The following is a 17,252-nucleotide window of genomic DNA, read 5'->3' as shown; positions in this document are numbered from 1 at the left end:
CAGTCAGGTGAGAATAGAACAGACAGCCTCACACACACACACACACAATACCACTGTGTTCCCAAGATTCATTGCAGTCATTGAACCCTTATGTTGTTTTAATTTTCTGCCAATTTCCACGTACATTTCATAAGAAAAAGCAGTGGTATCATCAAAGGATAAACATGAATGTCCTAATACTGAATCAGGAAGTCTTTATTGTAAAAAAATAAAAAATATAAAAAAAATATCTACATTCCCAATTCAAAATTTTCCAGTGACTGGTCACATCTAAAAAACCGTATTAGTTTTTTTTTTACAGTGTTATATATGGCTCAGTCAGTACTCCTACTCCCATATATGAAATACAGGGAATACAATGGAATAGTGGATTGCAATAAGGTTAGTAGTATACAACCCTACCCTAATAGTAAAATAACATTTTTTAATCATACCCTTATTGGGGGCTGAGCCCCCCTAAAATCAAAATCTTAGAATCGCCCCTGATTGTAGGCCTACTCAAGTAGTAAAAAAAGTGAAGTACTTATTTTTATTTGTTATTTTTAACAACTACATTTAAAATGCAGCACAGTGGAACACACACACACACACACACATACAGGGAAGGGGATTAAAAGGAAACTGTATCCTTTCCACCCTTATGCCATCCTATATATATATATGTGTGTGTGTGTGTGTGACTTTCATTTATCAGATGAACGCAAAAAAAAAAAAAAAAAACATCTCTTAGTTTAATGCAAGTGAATGGGACGTCCCAAAATGAATATGACAGACAGTAACTCATACAACCCCTGTTAATGAATCGGTGTATTCTTAAGTGAAACGATAAATAAAAAAAAATACAAATACCAATATTTTAAACTTGACCGGCGTGTTCACTTTGTGTGGTTTCTGAAGTGGTCCTGTCCCCTTGCATTATACAGACTAAAAATCTTTTTTTGTGTTCATCTGAAGAAAGAAAGTCATAAACATCTGGGACGACATGAGGATGAGTAAATGATGAGATAATTTTTGTTTTTGGGTGAACTGTTCCTTTGAATAGCAAGATGTGATGCAGAGGCTAAAACATATTCCAGACAGAATACAATAATGTGTTGCTTGCATTAATGAGGAGAGTCATAGAATTAAAACATACAACATTCAAATTTTTAAAATGCCACTTTTTTGGGTCTATTCAACATCTCTGTCTAGGATAATTAAACGTTTAATTGTTTATTTGGGGTATTTAGAGTATTTATAATTTTTTCAACAAATATTGATAAATAATTATTTGTGACTAATTAGATTGATTAATAAGCAAATTATAATTATTAAGGTTAAAAAATACTCATTGACAAGTCTTAATTGCTACTCAAAGTGCCAAAAAAACATCATAGCCTCTGGCCTCTGCCTTGTGAGAGTAAGTGTTGATTTTGAAATATGAAGAAAGTAAACATTGATGTGCCCAACGCATTGGTGAAAGTATACTGTAAACCACACACATATGAACATCACATAGTTTGATGGACATTACATCAATTTATTCTCATAATATATACAGGTGTATCTCAATAAATTAGAATGTCGTGGAAATGTTCATTTATTTCAGTAATTCATTTAAAATTGTGAAACTTGTGTAATAAATAAATTCAATGCACACAGACTGAAGTAGTTTAAGTCTTTGGTTCTTTTAACTGTGATGATTTTGGCTCACATAAAAAAAAAAAAAAACACCAATTCACTATCTTAACAAATTAGAATATGGTGACATGCCAATCGGCTGATCAACTCAAAACACCTGCAAAAGTTTCCAGAGCCTTCAAAATGGTCTCTCAGTTCGGTTCACTAGACTACACAATCATGGGGAAGACTGCTGATCTGACAGTTCTCCAGAAGACAATTATTGACACCCTTCACAAGGAGGGTAAGCCACAAACATTCATTGCCAGAGAAGATGGTTGTTCACAGAGTGATGTATCCAAGCATGTTAACAGAAAGTTGAGTGGAAGGAAAAAGTGTGGAAGAAAAAGATGCAAAACCAACAGAGAGAACAATAGCCTTATGAGGATTGTCAAGCAAAATCGATTCAAGAATTTGAGTGAACTTCACAAGGAATGGACTGAGGCTGGGATCAAGGTATTGAGAGCCACCACACATAGACATGTCAAGGAATTTGCTGAACCACAGACAACATCAGAGGCGTCTTACATGGGCTAAAGAGAAGAAGAACTGGACTGTTGCCCAGTGGTCTAAAGTCCTCTTTTCAGATGAGAACATGTTTTGTATTTCATTTGGAAAACAAGGTCCTAGAATCTGGAGCAAGGGTGAAGAAGCTCATAGCCCAAGTTGCTTGAGGTCCAGTGTTAAGTTTCCACAGTCTGTAATGCCTTGGAGTGCAATGTCATCTGCTGGTGTTGGTCCATTGTGGTTTTTTTTTTAAACCAATGACACTGCACCCATTTACCAATACATTTTTAAGCACTTCATGCTTCCTTCTGCTGACCAGCTTTTTGAAGATGCTGATTTAATTTTCCGGCAGGATTTGGCACCTGCCCACACTGCCAAAAGCACCAAAAGTTGGTTAAATGACCATGGTGTTGGTCAGCAAACTCACCAGACCTGAACCCCAGAGAGAATCTATGAGGTATTGTCAATAGTAAAATGAAACCAAAGAGACCAAAAAATGCAGATGAGCTGAAGGCCACGGTCAAAGAAACCTGGGCTTCCATACCACCTCAGCAGTGCCACAAACTTATCAACTCCATGCCACGCCGAATTGAGGCAGTAATTAAAGCAAAAGGAGCCCCTACTAAGTATTGAGTACATTTACAGTAAATGAACATACTTTCCTGAAGACCATCAATTTACTAAAAATGTTTTTTATTCGTCTTATAAAGTATTATAATTGATTAGATTGGTGGGTTTTTGTTAAATATGAGCAAAAAACATAACAATTAAAAGAACCAAAGACTTAAACTACTTAAGTCTATGTGCATTGCATTTTTTTAATACACGAGTTTCACAATTTCAGTTGAATGAACTTTTTCCACAACATTTTAATTTATTGAGATGCACCTGTTGTATAGTATGGAAGGATAACTATGAATAATATCTGGGGCTTATACTTCAACAGCAAGATCGTAGCATCCAAGAAAGGAATACACATGCTTGCCCACGAATGGAACAGCACCCTCAGGGAGCTTGATTTGGCCAACCAGCCATTTTCAGAAGAAGACACAGAGATTGCCATGGGAAATCTTGCACATGGTGGTGAATCTGATTTGTTCTGCATCCTGAACCTCAGTGGTACTAAAATCACTTCATCTGCACTCAGGTAATGATGTAGCTGTGCATATACTGTACATACAGTTACCGCCAAAAGATAGAAAGTGCATGTATTTTCTTACTATTCAGTAGATCGGTAAGGATGTTCGGGAACCATTTTTGATGTTTCACATTTCATTAATGAGACAGTCAATTGCACTGAAGTACTTGAATGTCTTCTTGACGGTATCTGCCCGGTCATCTCTAAAGAGTATATCATGGTGGAGAAGACATTCAGCTACTTGACAAATTAGTCTGAATATGTATATTGCAGGAACTCTTAAATTGAATTCATTTATTTTTAAAGTGTACAAAATGTAATTTCTCTCTCTCTCTTTGGGAATTGTTTATAAATGATAAGGCAACTTTGTCAGATTTTCAGGTACAATTTTTCCAAAAATATTTGTTTATCTTTTCTACCCTAATCTGAAACAATTTTCCTCTTGTTTATGTCCTGGTATGCAATAAATGTTGAATGTTGACTTTATCACAATGTAAACGCCATGTTTAACAAAACAGTATTTAGAATAAAAGAGAATACTGATTACTGACTTGAAAATGACCAAATACATTGACATATTGCAACTGTGTGTTTATTTCAATTGTTTTGAACACAGTAGCAAGAGGGCTTGAGTTAAAAAGATGAAATACGAAATTTAATTTGCGCTTTTACTTATGCTTCTACATTTCAGTTTAAAATGTATTTTATAATAATGTAAGCAATGCACACAGAAAATGAATGTTAAATAATACACACATACAGATTTGTATTTGGCTTAAGTGGAAATAGAACATAATGATTGTGGATAAAGAAGTGAGAATATATTGCATGGCATTTTGAATCCAATCTTAAATCTACTTTTTTAAAGCAAGCAGACTAAGGCCAGTGTTGGGGTCTCTAACACACCGCTCCACAAGTTGCAAGTATGTGAGGTTCTCTTGTGTGTTGGGATCAAAGAAACCTTTGGTGTCATCATCTGGATCGGATAGGATCTTGTTCATCTCCTCATCAAAGTACCCTCTTTGGTAAGCCACCTCCACAGGAACACGGTGGCTGTGCACAGGATCAATGATGCCCCCGGTGGCGATCTGAGCCTCTAACAGACGAATACCATGGTCCTTGACGATCAGATCTTTTTTCAAGGCCTGGAACAAGGAGATTATGTTCCCTGTGTAAGGGTCCGTGTAACCAGTGACCGCCCGTTCTGCAGAGAGCAGTTTGTTTTTCAAATCTGCCCCAACAAGTCCTTCAGCCACTGCCTGTTCTACTGACAGCTTTTTATTCTTCACTGGGTCAATCATAAAGCCAGTGGCAGCCTGTGCCTCAAGCAAAACCAGAGATGTTCCAGGTGTCAGAAGTCCCTTATTTTTGGCTTCGAAGATGTTCATGGTTTGTTTGGTAGACTGCACAAATACACCAGCGATGCTATTTGTTCCTTTCAAGTATTTTCGCACAGAGTCCATTTCACTTACATGATCAACTGTGACTTTACCGGAAGTTAGGTCTTTGTACATTTTCTCATCAATGACTTTGGACTGCAGCAACTCATCAGCGCTCACTTCCTTTCTGATGCCTTGAAAATTTTGTTTTTGGGTCGTCTCTGTTGTTGTTATTGTTGTAATGATTTGGGTGCTCGTTTCTGATTTCTGTGATACCACTGTGAGAACTATTTCTAAAAACTGTTCTATAGTTATTGTTCCTGATTTAAACCGCTGCACCAGTTCTCTCCTCTTTTCCTCAGAAATGTAATTTGAGTGCAGCAGATCCCAGAGTGTCACCAGCTGTCCTTGGAATTTACCTCCCGCTTTCTTTGTGCTTGTAGATTTAAGGATATTCTTTGTATGTTCATCAATGAAGAAGTAGAACTCACCCTTTTTCGCAATCACGAGGAGGCTCAGGCCAGTGTTGGGGTCTCTAACACACCGCTCCACAAGTTGCAAGTATGTGAGGTTCTCTTGTGTGTTGGGATCAAAGAAACCTTTGGTGTCATCATCTGGATCGGATAGGATCTTGTTCATCTCCTCATCAAAGTACCCTCTTTGGTAAGCCACCTCCACAGGAACACGGTGGCTGTGCACAGGATCAATGATGCCCCCGGTGGCGATCTGAGCCTCTAACAGACGAATACCGTGGTCCTTGACGATCAGATCTTTTTTCAAGGCCTGGAACAAGGAGATTATGTTCCCTGTGTAAGGGTCTGTGTAACCAGTGACCGCCCGTTCTGCAGAGAGCAGTTTGTTTTTCAAATCTGCCCCAACAAGTCCTTCAGCCACTGCCTGTTCTACTGACAGCTTTTTATTCTTCACTGGGTCAATCATAAAGCCAGTGGCAGCCTGTGCCTCAAGCAAAACCAGAGATGTTCCAGGTGTCAGAAGTCCCTTATTTTTGGCTTCGAAGATGTTCATGGTTTGTTTGGTAGACTGCACAAATACACCAGCGATGCTATTTGTTCCTTTCAAGTATTTTCGCACAGAGTCCATTTCACTTACATGATCAACTGTGACTTTTCCGGAAGTTAGGTCTTTGTACATTTTCTCATCAATGACTTTGGACTGCAGCAACTCATCAGCGCTCACTTCCTTTCTGATGCCTTGAAAATTTTGTTTTTGGGTCGTCTCTGTTGTTGTTATTGTTGTAATGATTTGGGTGCTCGTTTCTGATTTCTGTGATACCACTGTAAGAACTATTTCTAAAAACTGTTCTATAGTTATTGTTCCTGATTTAAACCGCTGCACCAGTTCTCTCCTCTTTTCCTCAGAAATGTAATTTGAGTGCAGCAGATCCCAGAGTGTCACTAGCTGTCCTTGGAATTTACCTCCCGCTTTCTTTGTGCTTGTAGATTTAAGGATATTCTTTGTATGTTCATCAATGAAGAAGTAGAACTCACCCTTTTTCGCAATCACGAGGAGGCTCAGGCCAGTGTTGGGGTCTCTAACACACCGCTCCACAAGTTGCAAGTATGTGAGGTTCTCTTGTGTGTTGGGATCAAAGAAACCTTTGGTGTCATCATCTGGATCGGATAGGATCTTGTTCATCTCCTCATCAAAGTACCCTCTTTGGTAAGCCACCTCCACAGGAACACGGTGGCTGTGCACAGGATCAATGATGCCCCCGGTGGCGATCTGAGCCTCTAACAGACGAATACCATGGTCCTTGACGATCAGATCTTTTTTCAAGGCCTGGAACAAGGAGATTATGTTCCCTGTGTAAGGGTCCGTGTAACCAGTGACCGCCCGCTCTGCAGAGAGCAGTTTGTTTTTCAAATCTGCCCCAACAAGTCCTTCAGCCACTGCCTGTTCTACTGACAGCTTTTTATTCTTCACTGGGTCAATCATAAAGCCAGTGGCAGCCTGTGCCTCAAGCAAAACCAGAGATGTTCCAGGTGTCAGAAGTCCCTTATTTTTGGATTCGAAGATGTTCATGGTTTGTTTGGTAGACTGCACAAATACACCAGCGATGCTATTTGTTCCTTTCAAGTATTTTCGCACAGAGTCCATTTCACTTACATGATCAACTGTGACTTTTCCGGAAGTTAGGTCTTTGTACATTTTCTCATCAATGACTTTGGACTGCAGCAACTCATCAGCGCTCACTTCCTTTCTGATGCCTTGAAAATTTTGTTTTTGGGTCGTCTCTGTTGTTGTTATTGTTGTAATGATTTGGGTGCTCGTTTCTGATTTCTGTGATACCACTGTGAGAACTATTTCTAAAAACTGTTCTATAGTTATTGTTCCTGATTTAAACCGCTGCACCAGTTCTCTCCTCTTTTCCTCAGAAATGTAATTTGAGTGCAGCAGATCCCAGAGTGTCACCAGCTGTCCTTGGAATTTACCTCCCGCTTTCTTTGTGCTTGTAGATTTAAGGATATTCTTTGTATGTTCATCAATGAAGAAGTAGAACTCACCCTTTTTCGCAATCACGAGGAGGCTCAGGCCAGTGTTGGGGTCTCTAACACACCGCTCCACAAGTTGCAAGTATGTGAGGTTCTCTTGTGTGTTGGGATCAAAGAAACCTTTGGTGTCATCATCTGGATCGGATAGGATCTTGTTCATCTCCTCATCAAAGTACCCTCTTTGGTAAGCCACCTCCACAGGAACACGGTGGCTGTGCACAGGATCAATGATGCCCCCGGTGGCGATCTGAGCCTCTAACAGACGAATACCGTGGTCCTTGACGATCAGATCTTTTTTCAAGGCCTGGAACAAGGAGATTGTTTTGCCTGTGTAAGGGTCTGTGTATCCAGTGACTGCTCGTTCTGCAGAGAGCAGTTTGCTTTTCCATTCCATGCCCACAACACCTTCAGCCACTGCCTGCTCTACTGAAAGCTTTTTGTTCCTCACTGGGTCAATCATAAAACCAGTGGCTGCTTGGGCCTCAAGTAAAACCAGAGATGTTCCAGGTGTCAGAAGTCCCTTATTTTTGGCTTCGAAGATGCTCAAGGTCTGTTTTTTGGACTGGAAATATACACCAGCAATACAGTTTGTTGCTGTAAGATATTTTTGAATAGATTCCATTTTGTTTATATCTTCATCATCTACTTCATCATTGTTAAGCTTACTCATAATTTCTTTTGAGATGATTTTTGCTTCAAATAGCTCACTTGCTGACACTTTTCTTCGAAGACCTTTAAATGAATGCTTTTTTGTGGTTACTTCAATTATCATTGCTGTCACCATTTCTGTTATCTCGTCTATTGAAAGTTTCTTTTGTTTGTATTGGTCAAGTAATTCTTCCCTTTTCTTTCTAGATATATACTCTGAGTGTAGTGCATCCCAAAGTGATACACGTTTATCCGCAAACTTACCAGCATTGATGATCACTGATTTTTCTTTAAAGATCTTTATTATTTGTTTGTCACTGTAGATTGAAGTTTCAGCACTCTTTTCAGTCACTGGGAGAAGCAGCAGGCCAGTAGTTGAATTCCTTTCACATTTCTTCATTAGTTGTTGGTAAGTAAGAGGTTCTTTTGTCTCTGGGTCTGAAAACCCCTTTTCACTATTTATAGGATTTGCCAGAAGATCACTGGTCTGATCATTCAAGCATCCTTTAATAATTGCTTTTTGTATAGGCAATCTGTAGCTGCCAATTGGATCAATAATTCCTCCTGTGGCAAGTTGTGCATCTAAGAGGTTCAGTCCATGTTTTTGAGGGATGAGGCCTTTTTGCATTGCTTCAAATAAGCATATTTGCTTATCTGTGTATGGGTCTGTGAAGCCAGTGACAGCACGTTCAGCCAATAGTAAGTGCTCCGATATCTCTGGTCCAATAAGTTGATTTCTGACAGCCTCCATGACTGTGTGCTGTGTGTTTCGGATTGGATCAATAACATATCCAGTTGCTGCCTGAGCCTCAAGCAACAACAGTGCTGCATCAGAAGTGAGTAATCCTTCAGTTTTTGCCATGTATAAACTTAACACTTTTCCTGATGGATGAAGCTTTACTCCAGCAATGCTTCCAGTGCCTTTCAAGTACATTTGAACAGATTCAAGTTTAACCATGTTTTCAAGAGTCTCCTTACCATGTTGCAGCTCATTGTAAGTTTTGGTGTCAATAATTCCAGAGTCATACAGCTGTTGCACAGAAACAGGTTTTCTCAGGCCCATAGTTGTCTGAGAATTTGCTTCTTTCTGTTCTATTGTTTGAATAGTTTTGGTAACTATGTGGATAACATCCTTGATATTTATCTTGCCCAAACAATATTGTTCAAAGTACTGCTGCCTTTGTTCATCTGTGAAGTATACAGAATGTATTAATTCCCAAAGTGACAGTGATTTTCCAGAGAAATTGCCAAAAGGAACAACAACACTTTTTTTCTCAAATTCTTCCTTAATCTCAGCATCTGAGATAATTGTTTGTGATCTTTCTTGTGTTTTCCCTTTTTCAGCAACTGGAAGCAGGAAAAGACCAGTATCGGGGTCCTTGATGCATCGTTCCAACATTTCAATGTAGGTCAGATTTTCTTGTGTGGTGGGAGCAAAAAATCCTTTGGTGTCATCACTTTGATCAGCAAGGATCTTATTTAAGTCTGCATCAAAATAACCCTTTTTGAAAGCAACTTCGAGTGGTAAATGTAAACCTGTTAAGGGATCAATGATTCCACCTGTTGCAATCTGAGCTTCAAGCAGACGTATGCCATGCTGTTTTACAATAAGGTCTTTCTTGATGGCTTCGAAAAGTGATATTGTCTTGCCTGTGTATGGGTCTTTGTAACCAATCACCGCTTTCTCAGCAGCCAGGAGTTTTTCATACAACTCTGGAACAATGACTTTCTGCGTCAAGGCCTCGTCAACTGTGAGTTTCTTGTCTTGTATTGGATCAATAATAAAACCAGTGGCAGCCTGTGCTTCAAGAAGACACAAGGCAGTCCCAGGGGTCAGATAGCCCTCTTTTTTGGCTTGGTAGATGCTCATTTTCTGGTTTGACTTTTGTAATAATACACCTGCAATACAGCTTGTTCCTCTAAGGAAGTTCCTCACAGTGCCCATCTCAGTGAGGTCTTTGATTGTTAGTTTGCCCTCAAGCACATTTTTGTATGTTTTTTCATCTATTATTGCCGAATTCAGCAGCTCCAAAATGGATACTTTTCCCCTGAGACCATCTACACTGAGGTCAGCATTCCTTTGTACTTCCTTGCTCTCAATGATCTTTAAAATAATTGTTATGATTTCTTCTATTGTGATTGCTTTGGACTTGTAACTCTTTAACAGCTCCTGCCTTTTCTCCTCTGACAAATATTCAGAGTTGATGAGATCCCAGAGTGTCACTTTATTGTTGCTGAATCTGCCGTATCTCACAGAGACGTATGTGGTCTGGAGCAGCTCTTTGAAGCTGCCTCCTATTTTGACTCTCTTGTCGTTTCCTTTGATTTTCAAGAGGCAAAGGCCTGAGCTTTGGTCAGTGACACATCTGGACATAAGCTGCATATAAGTAAGGTTTTCATGAGTGTTTGGGTCAAAGAATCCTTTTGTGTCATCAGTTGGATCGCAAAGGATCTGATTCATTTCGTTATCAAAATATCCTAGTTTATAAGCAATATGAACAGGAATGCGATGGCTATTTACAGGATCAATAATGCCCCCTGTGGCAATCTGGGCCTCTAGCAGACGTATACCATGATCTTTCACAATTAAATCTTTCTGCATTGCTTGGAACAATGAGATTTTCTTGCCAGTGTAAGGATCTTGGTAACCAGTCACTGCCTTCTCTGCTGAGCTTAATTTCTCATGAAGATCAGCCCCTACCACTTGTGCCTTCACTGCATCATCTACAGAAAACTTTCGATTAGCATTTGGGTCAATTATGAATCCTGTTGCAGCCTGAGCTTCAAGAAGAACAAGTGATGTTCCTGGCCTCAGAATTCCCTTTTGTCTGGCTTGGTAGATTGACATTATTTGGGAGTCAGGAAGCAGCACACCAGCAATACTTGGTTTACCTTGTAGGTATATCTGCACAGATTCATTATCTGTAACATCTTTTACAGTCTTTTTTCCTCCTCTGAGATCTTCTAGATCATGCTCTGTGAGTATGTCAGCTTCGGCAAGCTGGTTTGCAGTTACTTTTTCCCTTATACCTTCAAAAACAACATTAGCTGTTTTCACTGAATGTTCAATGATCTCCAGGACTTTGGTGACTATAATTTCAATTGTGAGTGTTTTGTTTCTGTATTGCTGGATAAAGTCTTGCCTTTGCTGTTCAGTAAAATATTCAGACATAAGTAATTCCCAGAGCGAAACAGTCATTCCCATGTATTTTCCACATGCCACTTTTACCATGACACCCTTGAAGACTTTTTTGATGTCATAGCCAATAAATTTGTGATTCAGACTGCTGGATGGATCCTGAATGGGCAATAATGTAAGTCCAGTAGAGGGGTCGATGACACAGCGATCTAGCAGTTGCAGATATGTCAGATTATCATTTGTGTTTGGGTCAAAGAAACCTTTAGTGTCATCTCTAGGATCCTCAAGGATGGCATTCATTTCCTCATCGAAGAAGCCATGCTTGTATGCAACATCCACAGGAACTCTGTGACTGTTTATTGGATCGATAATTCCACCAGTCGCAATTTGTGCCTCAAGCAATCGGATCCCATGCTCCCTCACAATCAGTTCCTTCTTCAGAGCTTGAAAAAGAGAAATGGTTTCACCAGTGTATGGATCCTTGTAACCAGTCACTGCACGTTCTGCTGCAAGCAATTTTGCATGGTACTCTGGCCCTACAAGTTTTTGTTTAATGGCTTCATCTACACTGTATGTCTTGTTTTCAACAGGGTCAATCATGAATCCAGTTGCAGCCTGGGCTTCCAGCAGAATCAAAGCAGAACCAGGCATGATTATTCCTTGTCTAATTGCCTGATAGAAGCTAATTTTCTTGTTAGTAGAGAGCACAGCTACTCCCCCAATGCTCTTTTTACCTTCTAGATATTCTTTCACTGTTTCCATTAACATCACATCCTTGGTAGTGGTTTTACCATTATGTAGATTTTCAAATGTCTGTTGGTCAATTATTTTTGATGCCAGAAGCTCAGCGGAGGTTACACCTCTGCGAAGACCTTTAAATGTGATGTAAATCGGGAACAGCAGCAAACCTGTCTCTGGGGCTACAGTGCATTTCTTTATCAAAGATGCATAGGTGAGGTTTTCTTGAGAGTTTGGATCATAGAATACTTTTAGAGCATCCACCTGGTCTCTAAAAAGATCTTTGTCATAGTGACCTTTCCCATAGGCTTGTTCTTCTGTTAGGTAGCATTTTTCAATGGGGTCATAGATCCCTTTGGCAGAGATCTGTGCCTCAAGTAATCTAATGCCATATTCTCTTGGGATTACATCTTTTTGCATGGCCTGAAAGAGTGAGATTTGTTGGTTGGTGTAGGGATCGGTATAGCCTGTGATGGCCCTCTCAGCTAATTGAAGTTTCTCTTTGATTTCATGTCCCACAATGCCTTCCTTTACTGCATCTTCTACAGACCATACCCTGTTTCTGACGGGGTCGATGATTCCTCCTGTTGCAGCTTGAGCTTCTAACAGTGACAGATATGTTCCTAGCTTCAACAAGCGCTTCTTGAAGGCTTGGTATATTGTAATTGTTTCATTTGAATGTTCAAGGAACACTCCAGCTACTGGCCCCTGAGAACTGTAGTTTTCTTGAGCTGGCATTTTTTGTGTGTATGTATGGATTTTCTTGCACCAGGTTCTGTGGATTACATAGGAATAATTATTAGTCATGCATGTAAAAACTAGTCTAATTTGTTCATTTAAGTTATCCATATTTTGTTCACTGTAAAAAAGGCAAAACTGTACACCATAGAAACCCGTTGAAACTTGTGTTTGTGCAAGCAATGAAAGTACCCTTCTCCCCTTTTAAGTCTTGTCCTCACATGAAAAAACTTCTTGAGCATTGCATCACTGGAAAATTCAGCATGTGCTCTGTTTAGCATGAAACTTAGCTTGTAAGCACTGGGAAACTGGAAAAACAGTATTCCGAAGTATTCTTGAAGAATGTCAGGACAAAGAATCAATGACCCACACAGACTTTTCACTTTTCAGTTGCATAATCATGCATAAAGGTTCTTTCTTTCTTTCTTTCTCTCTCTCTCTCTCAACTTAATTTAAGTGTGCTTTATTGGCATGACAAAAACTAAACATTTGTATTGCCAAAGCAACTGGGCTGCTCACAAATAGTGCACATATGCATTAACAGAAAGAAAAAGAATAGCAATAATAGTAATTATATATAAAAAGTATTAAGCATGTAGTGCAAAATTAATTGCAAGTAAATGTAAGTATATAAATTAAAAATAAAAAATAAAATAAGGGATTAGATAGATTTACAGAAGCAAAATGTACATCTAAGTTTAATAGAGTAATATGACATAGTCTACATGTGCTGGAAACATCAGATCAGGGGAGATTGAGTGTTTTCTCTTCTATCGTGACAGGCAGTTACATATTGAGCAGCAAACACACAGCAGTCCTTTCATTCTCTCTCTCTCTCTCTCTCTCTCTCTCTCTCTCTCTTTAGTAACTAGCAAAAGAACAACAACAATATATTGTCCAAAAAAAAGGCAGAATATTATGCATGTGCAATATTATTATGGCTTCTGACTAAAGTGAGTGACTGAAAATCTATCTCCTAAAATGTTAACTGCATCATCAAACGTCTTTCTCAGGTTTCTTCGTCAGCTGAACTTGGTACTATTTCTTCAAGATAAATGTAAAAGAAATTAATTATAGTCATATACCTTATTTAGCAATCAATAAAGGGTTGTTTTCATTAAAATATATTTAATAATATGTGTAAATGCATAAAATAAGCCTTGAATATATCCGACTTTGCCTGTGAAAACCCAGCTAAAATTTAAAAAAAAATTAGATTTACTGTTTCCTACATAAAATCATTCTACATAACGTACAGAACATTCTGTGAAAATACAAACTTGACATCTTTAACACTGACTGAATAAGACCATGTTAAAAATTTAAATGATAATGAAAATTATAGGTGTAATCAAACTTTGTGACTCTTTATCTCAGAATTTGATTTTTAGACTTTAGCCTGCTTTTCACGGACAGGGTCACATGGTTGGATAAGATAGCCAAGATAGCCCTTTTTCAGTGAATTTTAGCTCCCCTATACTGACTTTCATATCTCACTATTTTAATGATTTTATATCAAGGATGTGACATCCTGGTGTAAACACTGAATGTTTTCTGCAAGTGATATTTGCTTTAAATGATATCTTAGTTATGAAGTCTCTCTGTTGCAGTCATTCTTCTAGCAAAGAGCAAATGGGTGGTTAACCCTTACACAAAAAAGGAGAAAAAAAAAATGCTGTCCAAATTTCTGGATACAGACAGTGATTGATGACTGTATGATTAAGGACTTCTGAAACCTTACCAGAAATGCACATTATAATACCTGTTCATGGACAAATGTGAACCTGGACCAAAAAACCAGTCATAAGGCTACATTTCTTGAAATTGATATTTATAAAAAGTCTGAATGAATACGTTTTTCATTGATATATGGTTTATTAGGATCTGACAATATTTGGCCGAGATACGACTATTAGAAAATCTGGAATCCGAGGGTGAAAAAAAATAAATAAATCTAAATTCCTTTAAAGTTGTCCAAATGAAGTTCTTAGCAATGCATATTACTAATCAAAAATTAGGTTTTTATATATTTATGGTAGGAAATTTACAAAATATCTTCATGGAACATGATCTTTACTTAATATCCTAACCGTCGGTGTATGAATGACTGTGTGAATGGGTGAATGTGAGGCAATTTGTAAAGCGCTTTGGATGGCCATGTGGTCTGTTGAAAGCGCTATATAAATGCAGTCCATTTACCATTTTAATGATTTTTAGAAAAATCAATCATTTCGACCCATACAATGTTTTTTTGGCTATTACTACAAATATACTGTAGTAATGATTTTTTTATTACCTTTCTGGACATGGACAGTATACCGTACATACATTTTCAATGGAGAAACAGAAAGCTCTCAGACTAAATAAAAAAAAAAGTGCTCTCAAAGGTGAACAAAGGTCTTACGGGTTTGGAACGTTTGGAAAGTTTTTTAATGCATTCTACAATTTTTCTTTTAATTGAGAATACTTGTCAACATACAACTTATTCAGTGTCATTTCATGATGCATTATATATTCAGAAAGCCTTACTGTACTTCTGTAATTCTGTAGGTATCCCATTACTTGTTCCACAACTATGACGTACCAGGCAATGTTATTTATTGCAACACTGTTGTACTGTGGAAAAACCTTGGTTATGTTTCAGCCTTCACCTGAAAGTCACTTTTGAGAAAAATGTCTAAATGCATCATGTAAATATTTGACCAGTTCTTTGACCATCTAAGAAATGCATTACTTTATATAATCATCCCTGTTCAAAGGTGTCCATGTCTGTACTGTCTGCAAATATTTGCCCTTTCATAAAGCATTTTAGATCTTTATTGCGAAGAGGTGTGGTCAAAAGAGGGAGCATGTGGTAATCATTACATTCATAAGAACATTAATTATGGAACACACATTCGGTTAACTGATAAACCTTGCTCTACATTGTTAGAACTGCTACCGTTTTAAAGTAAATGACAATTCAATTACAAGAACAATCTTTAGATTGTTGTCTGAGACCACAAAAACTACATGAAATCATTCTTACTTCTTCCGGAGGTTTTTGCTGGAAGCTTCAGTCAGGATCCTGGTAGAGTCTAGTTAAGGCTGTGTTTTTCTGCTCACTAAGGGTTGATGTGGGTCAAGCACACTGTGAACCCTCAGTGAAAAACTGTGCATGTTTCCTTCCTTTCCTCTGTTTAATATACAGTCAGGGCCAAACTCCACCCTCAGGAACCCACCCACCTCTCTCAGTGGAAATAAAACAAATACTGTACCTTGCAGCCGAGTAAAGGAATAGCTCTCTCCCTGTTGAAAAAAAATATGCACAGAAACCCAAAGCATAAACTATAGCAGTTATTAAAAACTATTTTTTTTTTTTTTTGAAGTCAGCAACGACTTCGAATTTTGTTTGTTACATTAAATGGGGTTATTAAGGGAAAGAACTGACTGCCAGGTTGTTGTTTTTTTTTATTTCACTGCATTCACAATTGGTGACTGGGATTTCAGACTGTGGTAGAGCAATGTATCAAGCTCATTTACAAACTTTCTATGAAAACCTATTCTCATGAATGCTTTTATCATTACATTTCATTAGTGTTATTTATTTAATTTTGTGCACAGTTTCTGTTAGTCATTTCAAATTATGCAAATGTATTCCATGTGATGTCTTGTCTCTGTTGTCACAAAAGGCATGGTAGTATTACAGTATTGCAGAACTTGACAGTATTATTATATTACTGTATTTGCTTATTCAATGCACCAGTGTAAAGAACTGTAGTTCTGAAGTAGAAAGTCTCTTAAGATAAGCCCCTCCTCTTGTCACTTTCTGTTGTTGAAGCTGTTACAGGCAACATGTTTTAGCTGTTCCAGAAGTATTTTAAATTCATCATGTTTCAGTGAATATGGCTTGATATGTTGACTTGCCCCAACTGATGCAGATGAAGTGACTGAAGACTGCATTGGATTGCATGCTATGGTCTTATATCTGATTCTTGGTGGGGACAGTTTCAGTGGGCATAAAATGAGATCCTGTTCTACCTGCCGCTTTTGGTTTTTGGATAAACATACCTCAAAGAAAACATAGATTCCAAGATAAGATGGACAGACCATTAATTAATAATGTCACACGTAATGGAGATATATTTAGACTTGTTAGGTTGATGAAAAAAATGTAATCAGCATTTATTGGTTTCTGATAAACACTTTTATATAATCAATTTCTGCAAAGATCTGACTGTAAGGCATTTATGGGAATTTGTAACAGAAATCATTTAGCATTGTTGCAATTCATGCTGAACTAATCTAAACCCTCAGGGAAAGTCTGATTTTTTCAAATAACTTTAGTTATTTTGTGTATTTGGTCTAATAGAACATGTTGACATGCTTTAATGTTCAAAAAACACATTATTTTTCAAACACTGTTAATTATTGTATGCTCTGTCTCTCTCAAACTCTTAGTTTTCTTCAAAGTCCCTCCTTCCGACAAGCACAGTCTGCTCTGCTCGTATGTGTTTGCAGTACAAAAGCCAAGGACAGATAAGACAGCTGACTCCATTGTGGTGTGACTATTTCTCTCTCTCTCTCTCTCTCTCTCTCTCACAGCTCATGCATACTTACAGTAGCTGATTCAGAAGTGCCAGATTATCATATCAAAGTCAGAATTACCTCCTCTCCTAGGTTCACGAAACGGTTGTCCATTAAATGCGTTGCTGTTCTATTGTAACTTGTAAGTAGTCTTAAAGATTCCTAAATGCATACTGTCAGAAGGCCAAATAAAGTGCTTTTGCTTGCTCCTAGATACACACAGCATC

At 38.1% G+C, this 17,252-nt stretch overlaps 1 protein-coding gene across 1 annotated transcript; it reads right to left on the bottom strand.

Annotated features, from left to right (window-relative positions):
* Positions 1-2,995: 2,995 nt before the first annotated feature.
* On the bottom strand, positions 2,996-15,609 carry LOC113057420 (epiplakin-like). Its single transcript, XM_026224822.1, has 2 exons — positions 15,488-15,609; positions 2,996-12,496 (listed from the first exon to the last, which is right to left on the bottom strand). Exon 2 carries the CDS (start codon positions 12,457-12,459, stop codon positions 4,159-4,161), a length of 8,301 nt encoding a protein of 2,766 aa, XP_026080607.1. The 5' UTR covers positions 12,460-12,496; positions 15,488-15,609; the 3' UTR covers positions 2,996-4,158.
* Between the last annotated feature and the right edge of the window lie 1,643 nt (positions 15,610-17,252).

This window comes from Carassius auratus, chromosome 38 (genome assembly GCF_003368295.1).
Source record: "Carassius auratus strain Wakin chromosome 38, ASM336829v1, whole genome shotgun sequence".
Taxonomy (NCBI): Eukaryota; Metazoa; Chordata; class Actinopteri; order Cypriniformes; family Cyprinidae; genus Carassius; species Carassius auratus.
This window is presented reverse-complemented; position numbering and strand designations above follow the sequence as displayed.